At 44.0% G+C, this 17,239-nt stretch overlaps 1 protein-coding gene across 2 annotated transcripts in view; it reads right to left on the bottom strand.

Annotated features, from left to right (window-relative positions):
• Positions 1-322, bottom strand: part of Acsm2b (acyl-CoA synthetase medium chain family member 2B) — a 29,298-nt gene extending 28,976 nt beyond the window's left edge. For both annotated transcript variants that reach the window (XM_036190541.1, XM_036190551.1), the window contains exon 1: positions 146-322. In XM_036190541.1, the coding sequence (XP_036046434.1) occupies positions 146-322 (177 nt within the window). The remainder of the gene's footprint in view (positions 1-145) is intronic.
• Positions 323-17,239: the final 16,917 nt, after the last annotated feature.

Here is a 17,239-nt window from a genome sequence, read left to right as displayed (position 1 = left end):
TATGCCACTTCAAGGAAGATGAACATCCTGCTCACAGCTCCTTATAGTGTCTGAGACATAACAAGCATCCTGTAAATCTCAACCAAATGAATCGATAAATAAATGAATGAAGTCAATCAAATTGTGCCATTCTCTCTCCAGTTACCTTCTCCATGTTGGCCCAGTGATCTATCACATCACTAGCGAAGTTGGACTTGGCAGGTACTTCCTGGTGGCCCCATTGTATGGACATTCGTTTCTTGATATTAATATGGAATGTACGGCTGAACATTTCAGTACCCCAGAGGGCACAATATCTTGGAATTTTCCACAGCCAATGCATGATCAGAGCTGTGAAGAAAGGGGGTGATGTAGGTGAGCTCTTTCCTACTAGATTGTGATACTCACCATCAGCTAGTGAAGAGAGTTGTTTCCATCCTCTGGGGTTGATTGGTTGCATTTGTGAGCAGATCTAATTGACACTGAGTCCCTGGTTCAGTCTCCTGTGCACCATTCTCCTAAAGCACCCCCTCCAGCTCCTGAAGCAGTTCTGTGAATTTCTAATGCCAGGTGACATACCATTTTAGCTTAAAGTATGAGTGGGGAATTGTTTGGTGGCCCCCATTAATCTGTTTTCTTCCTGTAGTAGGATTATATCACTCTACTCATTGCCACATGACTTCTCAGTGCAGTGTAGAGGGAGAACCCATATTCCTCTCTTGTTGACTTTGACTGGCTAGTGAGATATGCTCTGGTTAATAGGGTGAGTATGGGTTGGTCAGATTTGCATTCCTACCCACACTGTGTGTGTGTGTGTGTGTGTGTGTGTGTGTGTGTGTGTGTGTGTGTGTGAGTATGTGTGCATGCTCGTGCACTGTATGAATGTGAGTGCATGTGGAGGCCAGAGGACGACAATGAGTAACTTTCTCTACGTCTTATTCCCCTGTGACAGGGCATCTAAGTGGCTCTAGAACCTGCTATTTTTTGAGTAGGTTTGCTGGCCAGAGAGCCCCAGTGATCTTTTTGTCCTCCCCCCACCCCAGCACCAAGCTCACACAGACACATGCAGTTTTTTTACATACATACTGGGCTTCTGAGCTCATGTTCTCATGATATTGCTGTATGTGTTCTTACCCACTGTGCCATCTCCCTACCACCATTTCTGGGGCTTTTCATGAGAACTATATGCCTCAGATGAGCACCAACCTTCTTCCTGGGTCCTAGAATGATGACATAAGGAACTAAGCTAAGCCCAGTGTGGCCACTTCCAACCTTCAGTTATTTCTCAACTAAGTTTTGTAGGCACATACTAGATCTGTATTTAGAAGGGAATATGTATGTTTGAAAGCTATGAAATGCTTGGGATACTTGCTAGTGCATCAACTGTTGACTAATACACTTGTTCATTGGAGTTAGTTTGGAGTGACATATCTGAAAAACTGCATGAACAGTGGAGGATCTAAGGTAAACAGCAACTGACAGAATTATAGTGTTGATATTACTGCTTTCAGCTTTAGTAGCTCCAGGGAAAGATGTTCCAAGGCTATATACACTGGTCTTTGAATTCTGTCATGTGCTCTTGGATGAGACTGCAGAATTTTAAGCCTAATGACCTTTGAGTCAGATAATCCAGCCAACAATCTATCCTCTTGGCTGGATTCCCAGCCCCTTGGTCTAGGCAGAGGCCATTAGTACACTTGTCTATGGCACTTACATGCTCTTTCCTACTTTCTTCAAAGAAGAGATGAGAATTTCCTTCCCAGCCCTGGCCAGCAATGCCTAGTGCCTTCATGCTTGCTGTTGTCTCCCTTTCAGTGGCTGACTCCTTCTTATCTTCTGGCCTCACCTCTTCAAATAAGTATATAATCCTTCAACTCCAGTTACTCACAGCTTCTGTCTACACCTCTGGCCAGCTCTCTAGTCCTCCACTTTTAATTGGCTGAAGTCCCCCTTCCTCTATCCAATGTGGTCCCCCCCAGTAAGACCCTGTGACATTTCCTTTGTGGCTCCTAGGAGTTTTAAGATGACTTCCATTGGGAGTTTTCACTCTCCTTGCTAGCTATTATTCCTTATGACTGGTGAGTGTCATCATGATGTATGCCCCCACCCCTTCTGTATCTTGCATGAACACTCACCTGCCAAGCCTCTTCTGGAACTCTCTCTGGAGGTAGCTTGGTCTACTTCCCTCTTGGGAGGTAGTTCCAGAGCTCCTGTAGCCCTGGAGAAGAAGACAGCACTGAAGCGGATGATTCCCAGATCAAAACCAAGTAGCCTCTGAGGGTTCAGCTAATCATTAATGGTGCATAACTCTGGGGCAATGCTACTCCTCCTAGTCAAGTTCATGTGCAGCACAGTCTTTGAATCTGTGGACGGGGTTCACCTGGACTGGCTCATTAACCCAAGGGATCAAAATGGGGTTTATTCCTACAATTGACAGCAAGCTTTTTCTCTGACCAGGGGGAGAGAATGGAGTTTCAGAGGCTCTAGACACTGTCTCACGGCCTTTCATCTTCTCATTTGTTCGGCTTCCACCGAGGGCCTCTTTTCCTGTTCTGTCAGTGACACTTGCTCACTCAGCATCACAGCTTGGATCCAGGCCTCTTGCCAATGACCCCACAAGTGTGTCTCTTGGCTAGATCTCTCTCCTGGACGTTCTTCTGTTTGATGTCTCTACTTGGATATCTAACAGGTTTTGAAGAGTGGATTCAGACAGTGCCAGGCCTTCTAGCTGTAAACCATCCAATGCCTCTACGGCCTTTACCCGAAGATGGTCACCCTATTGTTCCCACTTTCCCTGCATGAAATCTCAGGCTTCCAACCCTTTATGCCTAGATCTGGTGAACATATTAGTTCTGCCCTCCAGCTGTGACTGCAATCTGTCTCACTCTCTTCAGTGTTCCAAACCACCATTTTCCATCTGCTCTAGGGTTACCACCATTACTGTGAGGAAACACCATCACCAAATGGAAGTTGGGGAGGAAAGGGCTTATTTGGCTTACATGTCCACATTGTTGTCCATCATCAAAGAAAGCAGGACAGGAACTCAAACAGGGCAGGAACCTGGAAGCAGGAGCTGAGACAGAGGCCACAGAGGAATGCTGTTTACTGACTTGCTCACATGGCTTGCTCAGCCTGCTTTCTTATAAAACTCAGTACCACCAGCCAAGGGATGATACCACCCACAATGAGCTGGGCCCTTTCCCATCAATCACTAATTAAGAAAACGCCTTATAGGTGGATATTATGGAGTCATGGTCTCATTTGAGGTTTCATCCTTTCAGTTAATCTAGTTTGGGTCAAGTTGGCATAAAACTAGCCAGTGTACTATCCATAGGAGCATTTTTGAGGTTTTCCCTCGTTTCATATTGCCTCTGCAATGGACCCTTGAAGTCCATTCTCAGAATGAGCCTGACTTAACTCAATCAGATCATGCAGTTTCCTGAGTAAAATACCAGGTCTTTGCTTGCTGTTGTCTACAAGGTCATCACTATCTCCTGCTTCCCCAGTCTAGTCAAAGGGCCTCTTTGTCATCCTGTCCCCATGCCAGATACACTCCCTGACATTCAGATGACCAGTTTGTCTGCTAGCATCATATTCTTGCTGAAAGTCATCTGTGCTGGTTAGTTTTTTGCCAATTTGACACAAGTTAGATTAATCTGGGAAGAGGTGACCTTAGTTGAAAAAAAAATACATCCATCAGATTGGCCTGTAGGCAAGTTTGTGCAGCATTCTCTTGATTAATGATTGATTTAGGAGGGCCCAACCCACTGTATGGGGTGCTACCATAGGGTGGGTAGTTCTGGGTTGTATATATTACTTATACAAACATATACTATGTATAAATATATAAATAAATATACACCTTATAACTACACACACACACACACACACACACACACACACACACACACACACACACGAACAAATTTCACAATTTCCTGAGCAAGTCATGGGACTGAGCCAGTGAGCAGTGGTCTTCTATGGTCTCTGCTTCGGTCTCAGCTTCTGGGTCCGATCTTTCTTCCTTTCTTTCTTTCTTTCTTTCTTTCTTTCCTTCCTTCCTTCCTTCCTTTCTTCCTTCCTTCCTTCCTTCCTTCCTCCCTCCCTCCCTCCCTCCCTCCCTCCCTCCCTCCCTCCCTCCCTCCCTCCCTTCTTTCTTTCTTTCTTTCTTTCTTTCTTTCTTTCTTTCTTTCTTTCTTTCTTTCTTTCTTTCTTGTGTGGTTTTCGAGACAGGGTTTCTCTGTAGCTTTGGAGGCTGTCCTGGAACTTGCTTTGTAGACCAGGCTAGCCTCGAACTCACAGAGATCCACCTGCCTCTGCCTCCTGAGTGCTGGGATTACAGGCCTGTGCCACCACGCCCGGCCCGGTTCCTTTCTATACGTTCCTGAACTGGCTTCCCTGCACGATGGACTGTAAATTGTGCGATGAAACGAATCTTCTCCTCCTTCAGCTTCTTTTGGTCATAGTGTTCATCACAGCAATAGAAAGAAAGTTACAACATCCACGCTTTTGTTTTTGTTTATATGTATGTACACACACACACTTCAACATCCTTACATCCTTTCTGACAGTTTATAAGTACATACACCATGTTGTGATCATACTCACCCCTTGCCCTCTCGGTGGCCCCTACAGCTGCTGACTGCCTTCTTCCCTACAAATCCACTACTTTCACATCTTTTTTTTTTTTTTGGAGGGGGTAGGGGCTTTGTTTTGACTCACTCGATTTAATTAGGGTTTCTTATATGAGCATGGACAGGGCAGTATGTACTGGAGCAGGAGCAACTCACCAATGCCTCACTGCTGAAGAAAATGACACCTAGCTTTAGCAGCCAGACTCCAGCACTCATGTGGCCACTCTTCCCCACCAGCCCTAGACGTCCTCCACAGTGATGACCATTGCTATCCCCCGTCACTCCCTGAGAACTCACTCTGTGCCTGGCATCATTTACCTAGGTTTCTCCCAGCTTTCCTGATTTCTGCCTCATGGTTATGATTACAGGTCTAACTTTATACCATCTGTGCAATTCCTCAACCCACTTCAAAAAATAACTTCACGTTAGTTGATACAGTACTCCTGAAAGGACAAGTCTGGAACGATGTCATCTTCCTTTTAATGCACATCAAAATAACAATGAATGTGAGACCGCATGTCTAAAATAAAGTCAACTTGAGAGCTCACCATGTCCATACCCACAGTCTAACTCCATCCCAGGGCTCTGAGAGCAAAGCAACCTGAGGAAGGAGAAGAGAAAATGAAAAAAGGGAAAACCAACTTCAGAAGGAATGATTTGGGTTTCCTGATGGTTTGAGGGGCACAGTTCTTCATGGTGGGGAAAGCATGTAGCAGGAGCATATTGCAGCTGGTCCCAATGTGTGCAGTCAGGGAGCAGAGACAGATGAACGCTGGTGTTCATGCTGCCTCCTCTTTTATTGATGTGCTGGATCATACCTGGAGGTATGTAGCTAATTCCAAACCCTCTCAAGTTGGAAATAAAGATCTCTCTCTCTCTCTCTCTCTCTCTCTCTCTCTCTCTCTCTCTTTCTCTCTTTCTTCACACACACACACACACACACACACAAATTGAGATATGTTCACTCATACACAGAACCAGACATTCAGCCAGTCACACTCAGTATAATATCAAAATGTTTTATTTTCTTCACAGTGCTGAGCTATATAACCAGGTTTACACTGAATTCTCTGACATAGATTCTATCTTAAGTTCTTTAGCTAACTCAACAAACAAGACAGACAAACATTTCTGTCTTAACAAAGCTTAAGTCCTAGGGGAAAGAGATAGAAGCAAAAACATGTTTAAAATTAACTTCTATAAAGTTAAAAGTGATTATGATTAAGGATCATAGAGTCTGGTAATAGAGAGGAGGGGAGGGAAGGAGAACCAGTCTGGAGCGGCTTGCAATCCTGAGTACCTAGGTGGTTAAGCTAAGCTTCCCTGAGAGGACTGAGGTGGTGACAATAAATCTGCCAAAGATCTGAAAGATCAGAGGAAGAGACTTGAGTAGAAATCTGGAGAAAAGCAGCCTAACGAGAGAGTCCTTTGTGCAAAGGCTGGGCAGGGCGTGCCTTCAGGGAGCAGAAACAAGATTGAACCAGTTTCTCAGAAGCTAGGCCACGTGTCTCTGCCACCAAAGAGTGTAAGTAAGACATCCACTCAGCAGAGTATAAAAGGGCTTCAGCATAAAAGATGGAACCTTCTAGAAGCCTGTCCAGGTTGTTATATAAGCAATAACAGTTGCTAGTGCTGCAGTTTCCTGCAAGCCTCTCAAGGAGCATCCGTGATATGTGCTCAGGGCTTCATGTATCCTTGAGTTACTCATGCTCCTGTAAATCCTTACCCACATCCTCTGAATAACCCTCCTAACATGCTCTTTGTTTCATCAGTCTTGACTTAGAGCCTATCAGCAATTTGGTCTGTCATTGGTGCCAGGCAGCCCTTAGCCTTGGTTAAGTGGCCAACTGCCTGTGAGTGAGGGAGAGGCAAATAAGATGTCAGTAGGCATTGAGGAGAGATCAAACAGGGAGAAAGCAGGGCATAGATGGAGAACTTAGAGAGATGGTCACATAGGTATTAGCTCTGTCTTTCATATGCCTTGGGGGACAAGGGTTTATGTCTTCAAACTCACCTTCTTGTTTATCCAGAGGAGATAAAAAGAACCCCTATTTACCCCACTTTGCTCTTCAGAGGTCTCCTGCAATTTTCAGTTATCTGGAGTTCATTCTTGTGCCATCCTGTTTCCAGTGACCACGAGAAGTTCAGAGTGACCAAAACCCCTGGACGTGCTTTCAAGCCTTTGAGGACCACTAACCATTCAAGGCTCAGTTTCTCCATCTGTTGGCTAGGTTAACAGTAACATCTCCAAGTTGGTGCGAAGTCATGTTGGAATGATTCTTACTGAGCACAGTGAAGAAAATAGCTGGAAGCTCCATCACTACTGTTTGACTCATTTATAAGGTCAGAAACACAAAGGTGGAGTTGGGGGATAGCTCAGTGCCGGGGGAAAGCACACATGCCTGAGATGTGATAGCATGCATATGCAATCCCAGCATTCCTAAGACAATGTGAGGCAGAGACAGGAGAATCGCCTGGAAGCTTGCAGGACAAGCCAGCCTCGAGTATGCTGCATAGCAGCAGAAACAAGAGAGGCCCTGCCCAAAAAGACCCGATGCCTGCAAGCTGTCCTCTGACCTCCATTCCCATCCTGTGGTATGTGGGTACCAGCCAGCCCTAAAGGTGTCCAACTTCCTTCTTCTAGACTTCCATAACAGATATTCCAATTGCCTCAGAATCATGCAGCCACTAGCAGCTACGTGTTCTTCTGGGAAGTCCTCTATATTGTCTTGTAATCCCTTTTGTCACTGTTTCTCAGGGTCGCTCACCATCTGCCAACCGTGAGCCTTCAGAACATCAAGAATGCCTCTGTCTTTTTCATACTGAGCTCTTCCCCTGTGTCTGGGGTGGAAACCTAAGCCCCAGCTGCTGTCCTCTCATACTGATCTATGTTGGGATTTTGATAAATAGTAGGCTTTGCTTAGACAGGAGGAAGATGCCTTGTGAAGGAATTTGAGATTTACTTCCTGGTCATTGCTTAGAGGTCCCCTGAGGTTTGCTGTGTCCGTTGGGACTCCACAGTGACAGGCTGCTCTTCCTGTTGCCTCTTCTCCTTTATAGGTGCAGTTGCCCCATCTTAGGGGCTTGTCAGAGACATCAAAACTGTTCACCTCTGCTGGACTGAGCCTTTTCCTAGACGGGAGGCAGGTGTGGAATCACCCACCTTCCCTGATCAACGATGATTTCAAAGCCTCATGTGCCCCATTCCCCCATATGCCTTCATATCTTTTAGTTTTTAAAAAATAATATATTTATTCTTTCAAACTTGTGTGTGTGTGTGTGTGTGTGTGTGTGTGTGTGTAACATACAAAATGCACTTTGACTATATTCACCATTGTCCTCTTATCCCCTTCCCACAACACTTTCTCCCTAATACATTTCCCTCGTACGTTTATGTCTGTTTTTATGACCCCTTGAGTTTACTTAGGGCTGCTTACATAAGCGTAGGTGGGGAGTTATTGACTTGAGCGAAAATCGTCTAACAGGGGCTGCACCACTGAGGACTATTACTCTGCCTACTTCAGCGACCCTTGACTACCTCCAGTCCCTCAGGGAGTGAGCCCTGTCCACAAGGGAGTGTTGAGTCATCAAATCTGAAGATAATCACACTGTTGTGCGTCACAGTCTGGAAGACTGCTTTATGGCAATCCTGCTCCATCCTCTAGCTTAAAAGAGGGCTTTTTTTCTGCCCTCTTTTCAAAGTTCCTTGAGCCATGGAGGGAGTAAATATATGGCTATAAAAGTGAATATTTACAAGACAGCTTGACGTTATGTCTGTTTAGCAGAACAACTGTGGTAGGTTTGTTTCCTCCTAGAGACCTCTCCAGCCGTGGTGTTTTGATTAGGTTTACACTAACAGGCAACCATTCCCTCTTATGGACCGAGCCTCAAATCCAACCAAAAGGTAGTTGGCTTTTCTTCTAATGTTGTGCCACTATTTTACCAGTAGACATGTTTACCTGAAAGGTTGATATTTTATGAAGATGTCTTTTCTTCCCTGCAATCTGACAAGCACCGCCTAGCACTATGAAAACTAGCCATCAAGGAAGACGCTTCCATCTCAGTTCTCGCTTGATTTCTCTGTGACTTGCACCACAGCATGTGATGTATTCAGTGATAGGGCCACATTAGCGATACAACTGAGAGCCTCTAAGGCCTACCTGACCAACAGTTCATGGAGTGGTAGCACACACTTGGTACTGAGATTTTCATTTAATAATTCATGACTTCTAGGACCACCCGTGCAGGGTAGGTTTATGCTTTCTTCTGCACCAGCTCATACCTCCTTGTTTCTGGGCAAACCACTCCCATCATTCTCAGGCTCCCATCAGATTTCTGGTAGTCAGCTTCCTTACACACAACTTTATAGTAGAAACATGCCATGAAGCTCTGAGTATCTGATGTTAGATTGTCTTGTTTGAATCCAAATCCCCTGCTCCTGAGCTATAGGCACATGATATTAGTCACTCTGAACTTCAGCATTTTTGTCTAGAAAGAGGGGTAACCCTACCACACCTCTGGAAATGAGAATATTGACCTCAATGGCATGTATCAGAAACCCAGCCACAAAGATGTTGAGACTAACACTTATGTGGTACATTTCAATACTGCTAGGCATGCACTCAAGTATGAAAGATGTGTCTAGCATTTGTGGTACCTTGGATAACATCCTGGGCATAACACAAACAAACAAGCAAACAAACCAAAACAGCCTAACTCAGTTGCTTCTGGTGAGGTAAGATATTTGAATTTTGGTTGAAGTTAAAATGTTTCTTCTTTTAAATTTAATTATTCAAGTTCAAGTTATTTACTTATCTAAACAATAAAAATCCATTAATCACTGTAATCATCTGATAAACTGAAGCCAGTACAGTTTGGAATAGGATATTTGGAAGGGACATCTTGAATCAAATCCAAACTCCTCTATGGGTTCAGGGTTTGGGGATAATGCCTGATGATCTTGTGCATGGGGAAGATTAGAGGGGCACAGTCCAGGGAATAGCAGTCAATATCGCATACAGTCAAGAAAACATACATACAATTATTTTTCCTCCTAGGAAATGGAACAAAAGGGCATGCAGAAGTATTTGCTGTGATGCTTCCAGGTAGATAAGCCATGGAACTCTGTCCTCATAGGGCTATCTGTCCCAATTAGTTAGTCAGAAAATATTTATGAAAAAGACACAGGCATGACCAAAACACATTCCTTAAAATTTGGAAGAAGAACAGATAATAACTGATAAATGATAATTTTAGATACTGTTAAGCACCAGTCAGAAGTCAGATCACATCACATTTCCATTGAAAACCAAACAGTGAATCTTGACATAAAATAGGCATCCAAGGTTTGCCATCATAAAAGGGCCATGTTGTAGGATATTATTTTAAAATATGTTACATTTGTTTATGCTGTGGAATATTTGTTTAATGATGCAAAGGAGTGTTGCATTCTTTTATGTTGCATTTGTTTAACTCTGTGAAGCTGTGTTACTTTACCTGTCTAAACACCCAATTGGTCTAATAAAGAGCTGAATGGTCAATAGCGAGGCAGGAGAGGGATAGGTGGGGCTTGCAGGCAGAGAGAATAAATAGAAGGAGAAAAAGAGAAGAGGGGGTGATCTAGAAAAGGAGAAGGAGAGAAGGATACCAGAGGTCAGCCACCCAGCCACACAACCAGCAAGTAAGAAGGAAAGAAAGGTATATAGAATATAGAAAGATAAAAGCCCAAAGGCAAAAGAGAGACAGGGCATTTAAGTTAAGTAAAGCTGGCTAGAAATAAGCCGCACTAAGGCCAGGCATTCATAAGTAAGAATAAGTCTCTGTGTTTATTTGGGAGCTGGGTGGTGGGCCCCAAAGAGCAAAGAGTAAAATACAAAACAGATAATCACAGGATCACATGGCATCACACTCGTTTCTGGCATTCCCCCTCTTCATACCCTCCTTACTCTCTCCACGGTGATACATACCACCGCTTCCTTCCTGATCCCTGAAGGCACACCCTGCCCAGCCTTTGCACAAAGGACTCTCTCCTTAGGCTGCTTTTCTCCAGATTTCTACTCGAGTCTCTTCCTCTGATCTTTCAGATCTTTGGCAGATTTATTGTCACCACCTCAGTCCTCTCAGGGAAGCTTAGCTTAACCACCTAGGTACTCAGGATTGCAAGCCGCTCCAGACTGGTTCTCCTTTCCTCCCCTCCTTTCTATTACCAGACTCTATGATCCTTAATCATAATCACTTTTAACTTTATAGAAGTTAATTTTAAACATGTTTTTGCTTCTATCTCTTTCCCCTAGGACTTAAGCTTTGTTAAGACAGAAATGTTTGTCTGTCTTGTTTGTTGAGTTAGCTAAAGAACTTAAGATAGAATCTATGTCAGAGAATTCAGTGTAAACCTGGTTATATAGCTCAGCACTGTGAAGAAAATAAAACATTTTGATATTATACTGAGTGTGACTGGCTGAAGTGTATAGCTACATAGGTGACTGCTTCTGCATATGTATGAATTGCCTCGTATGGTTGTATGCTCAACTGTTATGAATATCTGTCTGGTTCTGTGTATGAGTGAACATATCTGTGTATGTGTGATTGCTTATGTGAATTTGTGTGTGTGTGTGTGTGTGTGTGTGTGTGTGTGTGTGTGTGTGGAGAGAGAGAGAGAGAGAGAGAGAGAGAGAGAGAGAGAGGGTTTGGAATTATCTACACACCTCCAGGTATGATCCAGCACATCAATAAAAGAGGAAGCAGCAGCCAGGTGGTGGTGGTGGTGGTGGTGGTGGCGGTGGCGGCGGCGGCGGCGGCGGCGGCGGTGGCAGCGCCTTTAATCCCAGCACTCAGGAGGCAGAGCCAGGCAGATCTCTGTGATTTCGAGGCCAGCCTGGGCTACCAAGTGAGTTCCAGGAAAGGTGCAAAGCTACATAGAGAAACCCTGTCTCAAAAAACCAAAAAAACCAAAAAAAAAAAAAAGAGGAGGCAGCATCAACACCAGGGTTCATCTGTCTCTGCTCCCCAACTGCACACATTGGGACCAGCTGCAATATGCTCCTGCTACATGCTTTCCCCACCATGAAGAACTGTGGCCCTCAAACTATCAGCAAACCCAAATCATTCCTTCTGAAGTTGGTTTTCCCTTTTTTCATTTTCTCTTCTCCTTCCTCAGGTTGCTTTGCTCTCAGAGCACTGGGATGGAGTTAGACTGTGGGTATGGACATGGTGAGCTCTCAAGTTGACTTTATTTTAGGCATGCGGTCTCACATTCATTGTTATTTTGATGTGCATTAAAAGGAAGATGACATCATTCCAGACTTGTCCTTTCAGGAGTACTGTATCAACTAACGTGAAGTTATTTTTTGAAGTGGGTTGAGGAATTGCACAGATGGTATAAAGTTAGACCTGTAATCATAACCATGAGGCAGAAATCAGGAAAGCTGGGAGAAACCTAGGTAAATGATGCCAGGCACAGAGTGAGTTCTCAGGGAGTGACGGGGGATAGCAATGGTCATCACTGTGGAGGATGTCTAGGGCTGGTGGGGAAGAGTGGCCACATGAGTGCTGGAGTCTGGCTTCTAAAGGCAACATGGTAGCTGGGAATTTTTTCCTTTTCCTTTGGGAACTGAGCTGGGCTGAGGCCACATGAGAGAAAACTGGCTGGGGAGTAAGCGTCCACAGGGAGATCCAAAAAACTAAACATCAGGAAAACAACAACAACCATAAACACATGTTTTGTCATGAAACCAGAGGTCTCAAAAGATGAAATACAATGGATGAGAAACATTTTAAGAAGTGTTTATCATTCAGAGCCACCAGAAAAGTGCAAACATAAAGTACTTTGAGATTTCATCTTACCCCAGTCAGAATGACTGATATTACAAAAATGAAGACAAATGCTGGCATGTTTGAGGGGGAAGGGGACACTTACTTACTGCTGATAGAAGTGCAAACTGGTACAACCACTATTGACATCAGTGTGGGTTCCTCAAAAAGCTAGAAATAGATTTATCACATGATCACACCACTACAAACAGAACTTATAGACTCAATCTATGTGTGTGTGTGTGTGTGTGTGTGTTTGTGTGTGTGGAGAGAGAGAGAGAGAGAGAGAGAGAGAGAGAGAGAGAGAGAGAGAGAGAGAAGAGAGATGGAATATAGTAGAGTGACTTACAGGTTGTCATTCACCTAGTCCAACAATGGCTGCCTATGAATGGAAAGTCCAAGGATCTCCAAGAATCCAGTAGTCGTTCAATCCACAAAGCTGGAGCCTCAGCTGGTCTTCAGTATACACTGGAATCCTGATAAAGTAGGCTCTAATGCCAGTGGAGGAATGGATTTGCTAGTGAGAGTGAGAACAAGCAGGCAAAGAGAGAGAGAGAGTTTTCTTCTTCTGTGTCCTTATATAGACTGCCAGCAGAAGGTGTGGTCCTGTTGAGAGGTTGCTCTTCCCACCTCAAAGATCTGGATTAGAGGTTCATCTTCCCACTTTAATTGATTAAGAAAAAAATACCTCACAGGTGTGCCCAGTCAGTTGAGTTTTTGTTAATTATAGATGTAGTCAAATTGACAAGCAAGAAGAGCCATCACAAGTCCACTCTTTTTCAACTTGACACACAATCATATATCCTTATATCATACTGTCTTTGTGAGGATTACTATTTCTGTGATGAAATGCCATAATCAAAGCATTTTGGCAAGGAAATGATTTGGCTTGAACTTCCATATCACTGTTCATCATCAAAGAAAGTCAGGACAGGATTAAAACAGGGCAGGAATCTGGAATCAGGAGCTGATTTAGAGGTCATAGAGGAGTGCTGCTTACTGGCTTGCTCAATGTGGCTTGCTCAGCCTGTTTCTTATAGAACTCAGAACCACCACCCCAAGGGTGGCATTACCCATAATAGGCTAGGGCTTCCCCTACCAGTCACTAATTTAGAAATACCCTACAGCCTAACTTATGGAGACATTTTCTCAAATGAAGTTCTCTCCTTTCACTCAGCACATACATTTAATTTGCAAATGAAAACAATAATCAGTTCATAATTAGACCCAAACATGATATAACTACCCCATGTTGAATCACAAATGCATTATATATTTAACCAGGTTATAAATATCATTCCCAATATGATGTGACTGTCCTTTGTACAACCACAACCACATTTTAAATTTAGAATATGTGGTAATATCTCCTGAGAGACATTCTTTTAATATCTCAAACTTAAATATGATAACCAAATGATATTCTAACAACTGATATTATATCACATGATAAAGAAATTGAGGAAATAAAATGCAAATATCTGTATAAATACATCCTTAACAAAATACAACAGAAATGCTCATGTCAATTATAATCTTATTTTCTGCAACTGGTCACAGGGACTTAGCTGGTATTTGTAACTATCCTCTTCCACTACCCACCTTCTACCTCCACCCTCAGCAAGCACCTCAGCAGGTCTTGGCTCTTTCCCTGGAGGAGTGACCCATACCTTCATTCCTGAAGGGTCTGTGCCCTTTGTCATCCTGTCTGGATTAGATTGTTGTAGTTTCCCATCGACTTTAGCCACAGGACATGGTAGCACCAAGAGACGCTTTAAAGGATCTCCTGCATTCAAGACATAATCCTTCTTACCTCCATTGTGGAGAGGAAATCCAACTTCCCCTTGATAATCTGGATCACTCACCTCTCCTGACACTCTTATTCCTTTCTTAGCCTGTTGGCTTAAAGGCGTTAGAAGTCCAAAGTGGCCAGGAGAAATCCTGAGCATATAGCTCAATGGAATGTTTGTTGTGGCTACTGTTGTTTGAGTCTTGGATGGTCTTTTAATAAAAACCCAGATATCAGGGCGAAAGATGAAAGATGAGAGCTGTTCTAAGCAGAGCAGCAGCCACTAGCTTACCTCTATGAAATCCTCAGCCTAAACAGAGTGAGTTCTTGTTTCCTCATGCCTTATATAGCTTTCTCTGCCCTGCCATATTACTTCCTGGAGTTAAAGACGTGTGATTCCACTGCCTGGCTCTGCTTCTCCCCTATACTAGATCAATCTCATGTAGCCCAGTGTGGCCTTGAACTCACAGAGATCCAAATGGATCTCTGCCGCCCAGGTGATAGGATTAAAAGTATGTGCCACCATTGCCTGACCTCTATGTCTAATTTACTGGCTGTCTCGGTCCTCTGATCCTCAGGCAACTTTATTAGGGTACACAATATATCACCTCAGGCTCTTGGCAGGAACAATCCCCACTCTGAAACCAAAGCTTCTAGGTTAGCAGAACTGAAGGTCATGGGAACTGGAAGCAAAAAAAAAATTCCTAGTGGATCATGAGCGGTGATAATGAGTGCAACTTTTCCCTTTCTCACCCCTTGATTCTGGATCCATGGATCCTGGTTATGGGAGAAACTGTACCATATATTAGATGCTGATTTAAAACATATACCACCTTCTAGAGAACCCTGGCTCTACCTTCCTGGCTGCTGCCTCCTAATTGGGGCAGTGCCTGTGTTTTCAGAAAGACATTCCTTCTTTCTGTCAGGCCAACTGTTTCAGTATGGTGGGGAACATAGTAAGACAGTGGACTCTATGATCATGTCACACTTCTCCAGCTGTCAGATGAGTTCCTTGGTCGGAAGCAATACTGTGTGGAATACCATGATGGTCGATAAGGCATTCTGTACGTCCATGGATGGTGGCAGAAGCATTATGTGCAGGAACAGTAAATTCATAATTTACTCCTGTCATTGTCAGAACATGGTCAAAAGAGTGGCCCATGGTGAACAATGCCTTAGGGAACTCTGAGAGATGCACCAGGGAAATAAGGCAGAGGGCCTTTTACCTCAGGTGCATTTTGTTCCCAGGGTTGTGCTTGGACATGATTTTGTGTCTCCTGTGACAAACATTTGCATTCAACTTATAAGGCATGTTTATTCTTGTTGTATGTCAGAGCACTGCTAGAGGACCCGGTCTGGTCAGTGTACCCTGAATCTGGATATGGCCTTCTGCCTTGCTTTTGGGCTTTCCCAGATATAATCTATAGTGCCCGGGCAATTGTGTTTAATTTGGTTTGTCCCCAGAAAGTTCTGGGAAAGGGCTACTCTGTTAATATTTAGCATGTGCTTACTGAACTTTATTTACATGTTTTGAGATTGTATTTTTCTGAACTAAAACAACCTTCCTTGGATCACTGCTTCCTTTGTTATTTTTGTGTATAAAATTCCACTGAAACTGAAGTAAGGCTGTCTATAGCATTAGACTATAGTCTTCCCCATTCTTCTAGGTTCTCAAATTCTGATCCCGGGTCCAGCAGACAAGATCAACACAGGTCTACAGTAAGGACAAAGTGTTGTCCTTTTCCATGGAGGAAGTGGTCCCATGTAGTAAACCGGCCACCAGGTCACTGGTTGGTCACCCTGGGGAATGGTGCCATATCTAGGGCTTAGTGTTGGTCTCTGCTTTCAGCAGATCTGGCATTCAGTAGCAGTTTTAGCCAGGTAAGCTTGGGTGAGTAGAAATCCATATTGTTGAGCCCATGCATAACCCCATCTCTGCCAGTATGGCTACTTTTTTTTTAATAAGGATTTTTTTATTCATTTTATATACCAATCACAGATCCCCATTTTTCCTCCTCTCACCCCTCCGGCCTCCCCCCTCAACCCATCCCTATTTCCTCCTACAAGAAGGTAAGGCCTCCCATGGGGAGCAGAGCCTGGTATATTCAGTAGAGGCAGGTCTAAGCCCCGCCCCCTGCCTCAAAGCTGTGCTAGGTGTCCCACCATAGGTATTGGGCTCCAAAAGCCTGCTCATGCACCAGGGATGGATCTTGATCCTACTGCCAGGGGGCTCCTTAAGCAGATCAAGCTACACAACTGTCTTGCTTATGCAGGGGGGCTAACCCAGGCCCATGGATGCTCCACAGGTGTTGGTCTGAATTTCATGAGTTCCCACTAGTCTGGTTTGGTTGTCTCTATAGGTTTCCCCATCATGATCTTGATGCCCCTTGCTCATAGAATCCCTCATCTCTCTCTTCAACTGGACTCCTGGAGCTTGGCCTGGGGTTTGTCTGTGGATCTCTGCATCCGCTTCCACCAGTTACTATAGAAAGGCTCTATGAAGACAGAGTATTCACTGATCTGATTATTGGAGTAAGCTAGTTCAGGCATCCTCTCCACTATTGCTAGCAGTCTAAGCTGGGTCATCCTTGTGAATTCCTGGGAACTCCCTAGCACCTGGTTTCTCCTTATCCCCATGATGTCTCTGTCTATAATAATATCTCTTTCATTGCTTTCCCACTCCATCCCTGTCCCAGCTGGACCATCCTGTTCCCTTATGTTCTCATCCCCCATCCCCTACACTCAATTGTTCACCCTTCATCCCTAGTTTACTCATGGAGATCTCATCTATTTCCCCTTCCCAGGGTAATCCATGTGTCCCTCTTTGTGTCCTCCTTGTTAGCTAGCTTCTCTGGAACTGTGGGTTGTAGTCTGGTTATTCTTTGCTTTACATCTAGTATCCACTTATGAGTGGGTATATACAATGTTTGTCCTGAGTTTGGGTTACCTCACTCAGGATGATAGTTTCTAGTTCCATCCATTTGTCTGTAAATTTCATGATGTCATTGTTTTTTACGGCTGAGTAGTA

The sequence above is a fragment of the Onychomys torridus genome, chromosome 1 (assembly GCF_903995425.1).
Source record: "Onychomys torridus chromosome 1, mOncTor1.1, whole genome shotgun sequence".
Classification (NCBI taxonomy): domain Eukaryota; kingdom Metazoa; phylum Chordata; class Mammalia; order Rodentia; family Cricetidae; genus Onychomys; species Onychomys torridus.
The sequence above is the reverse complement of the archived record's forward strand: the minus strand, read 5'-3'. Positions and strand labels throughout refer to the sequence as shown.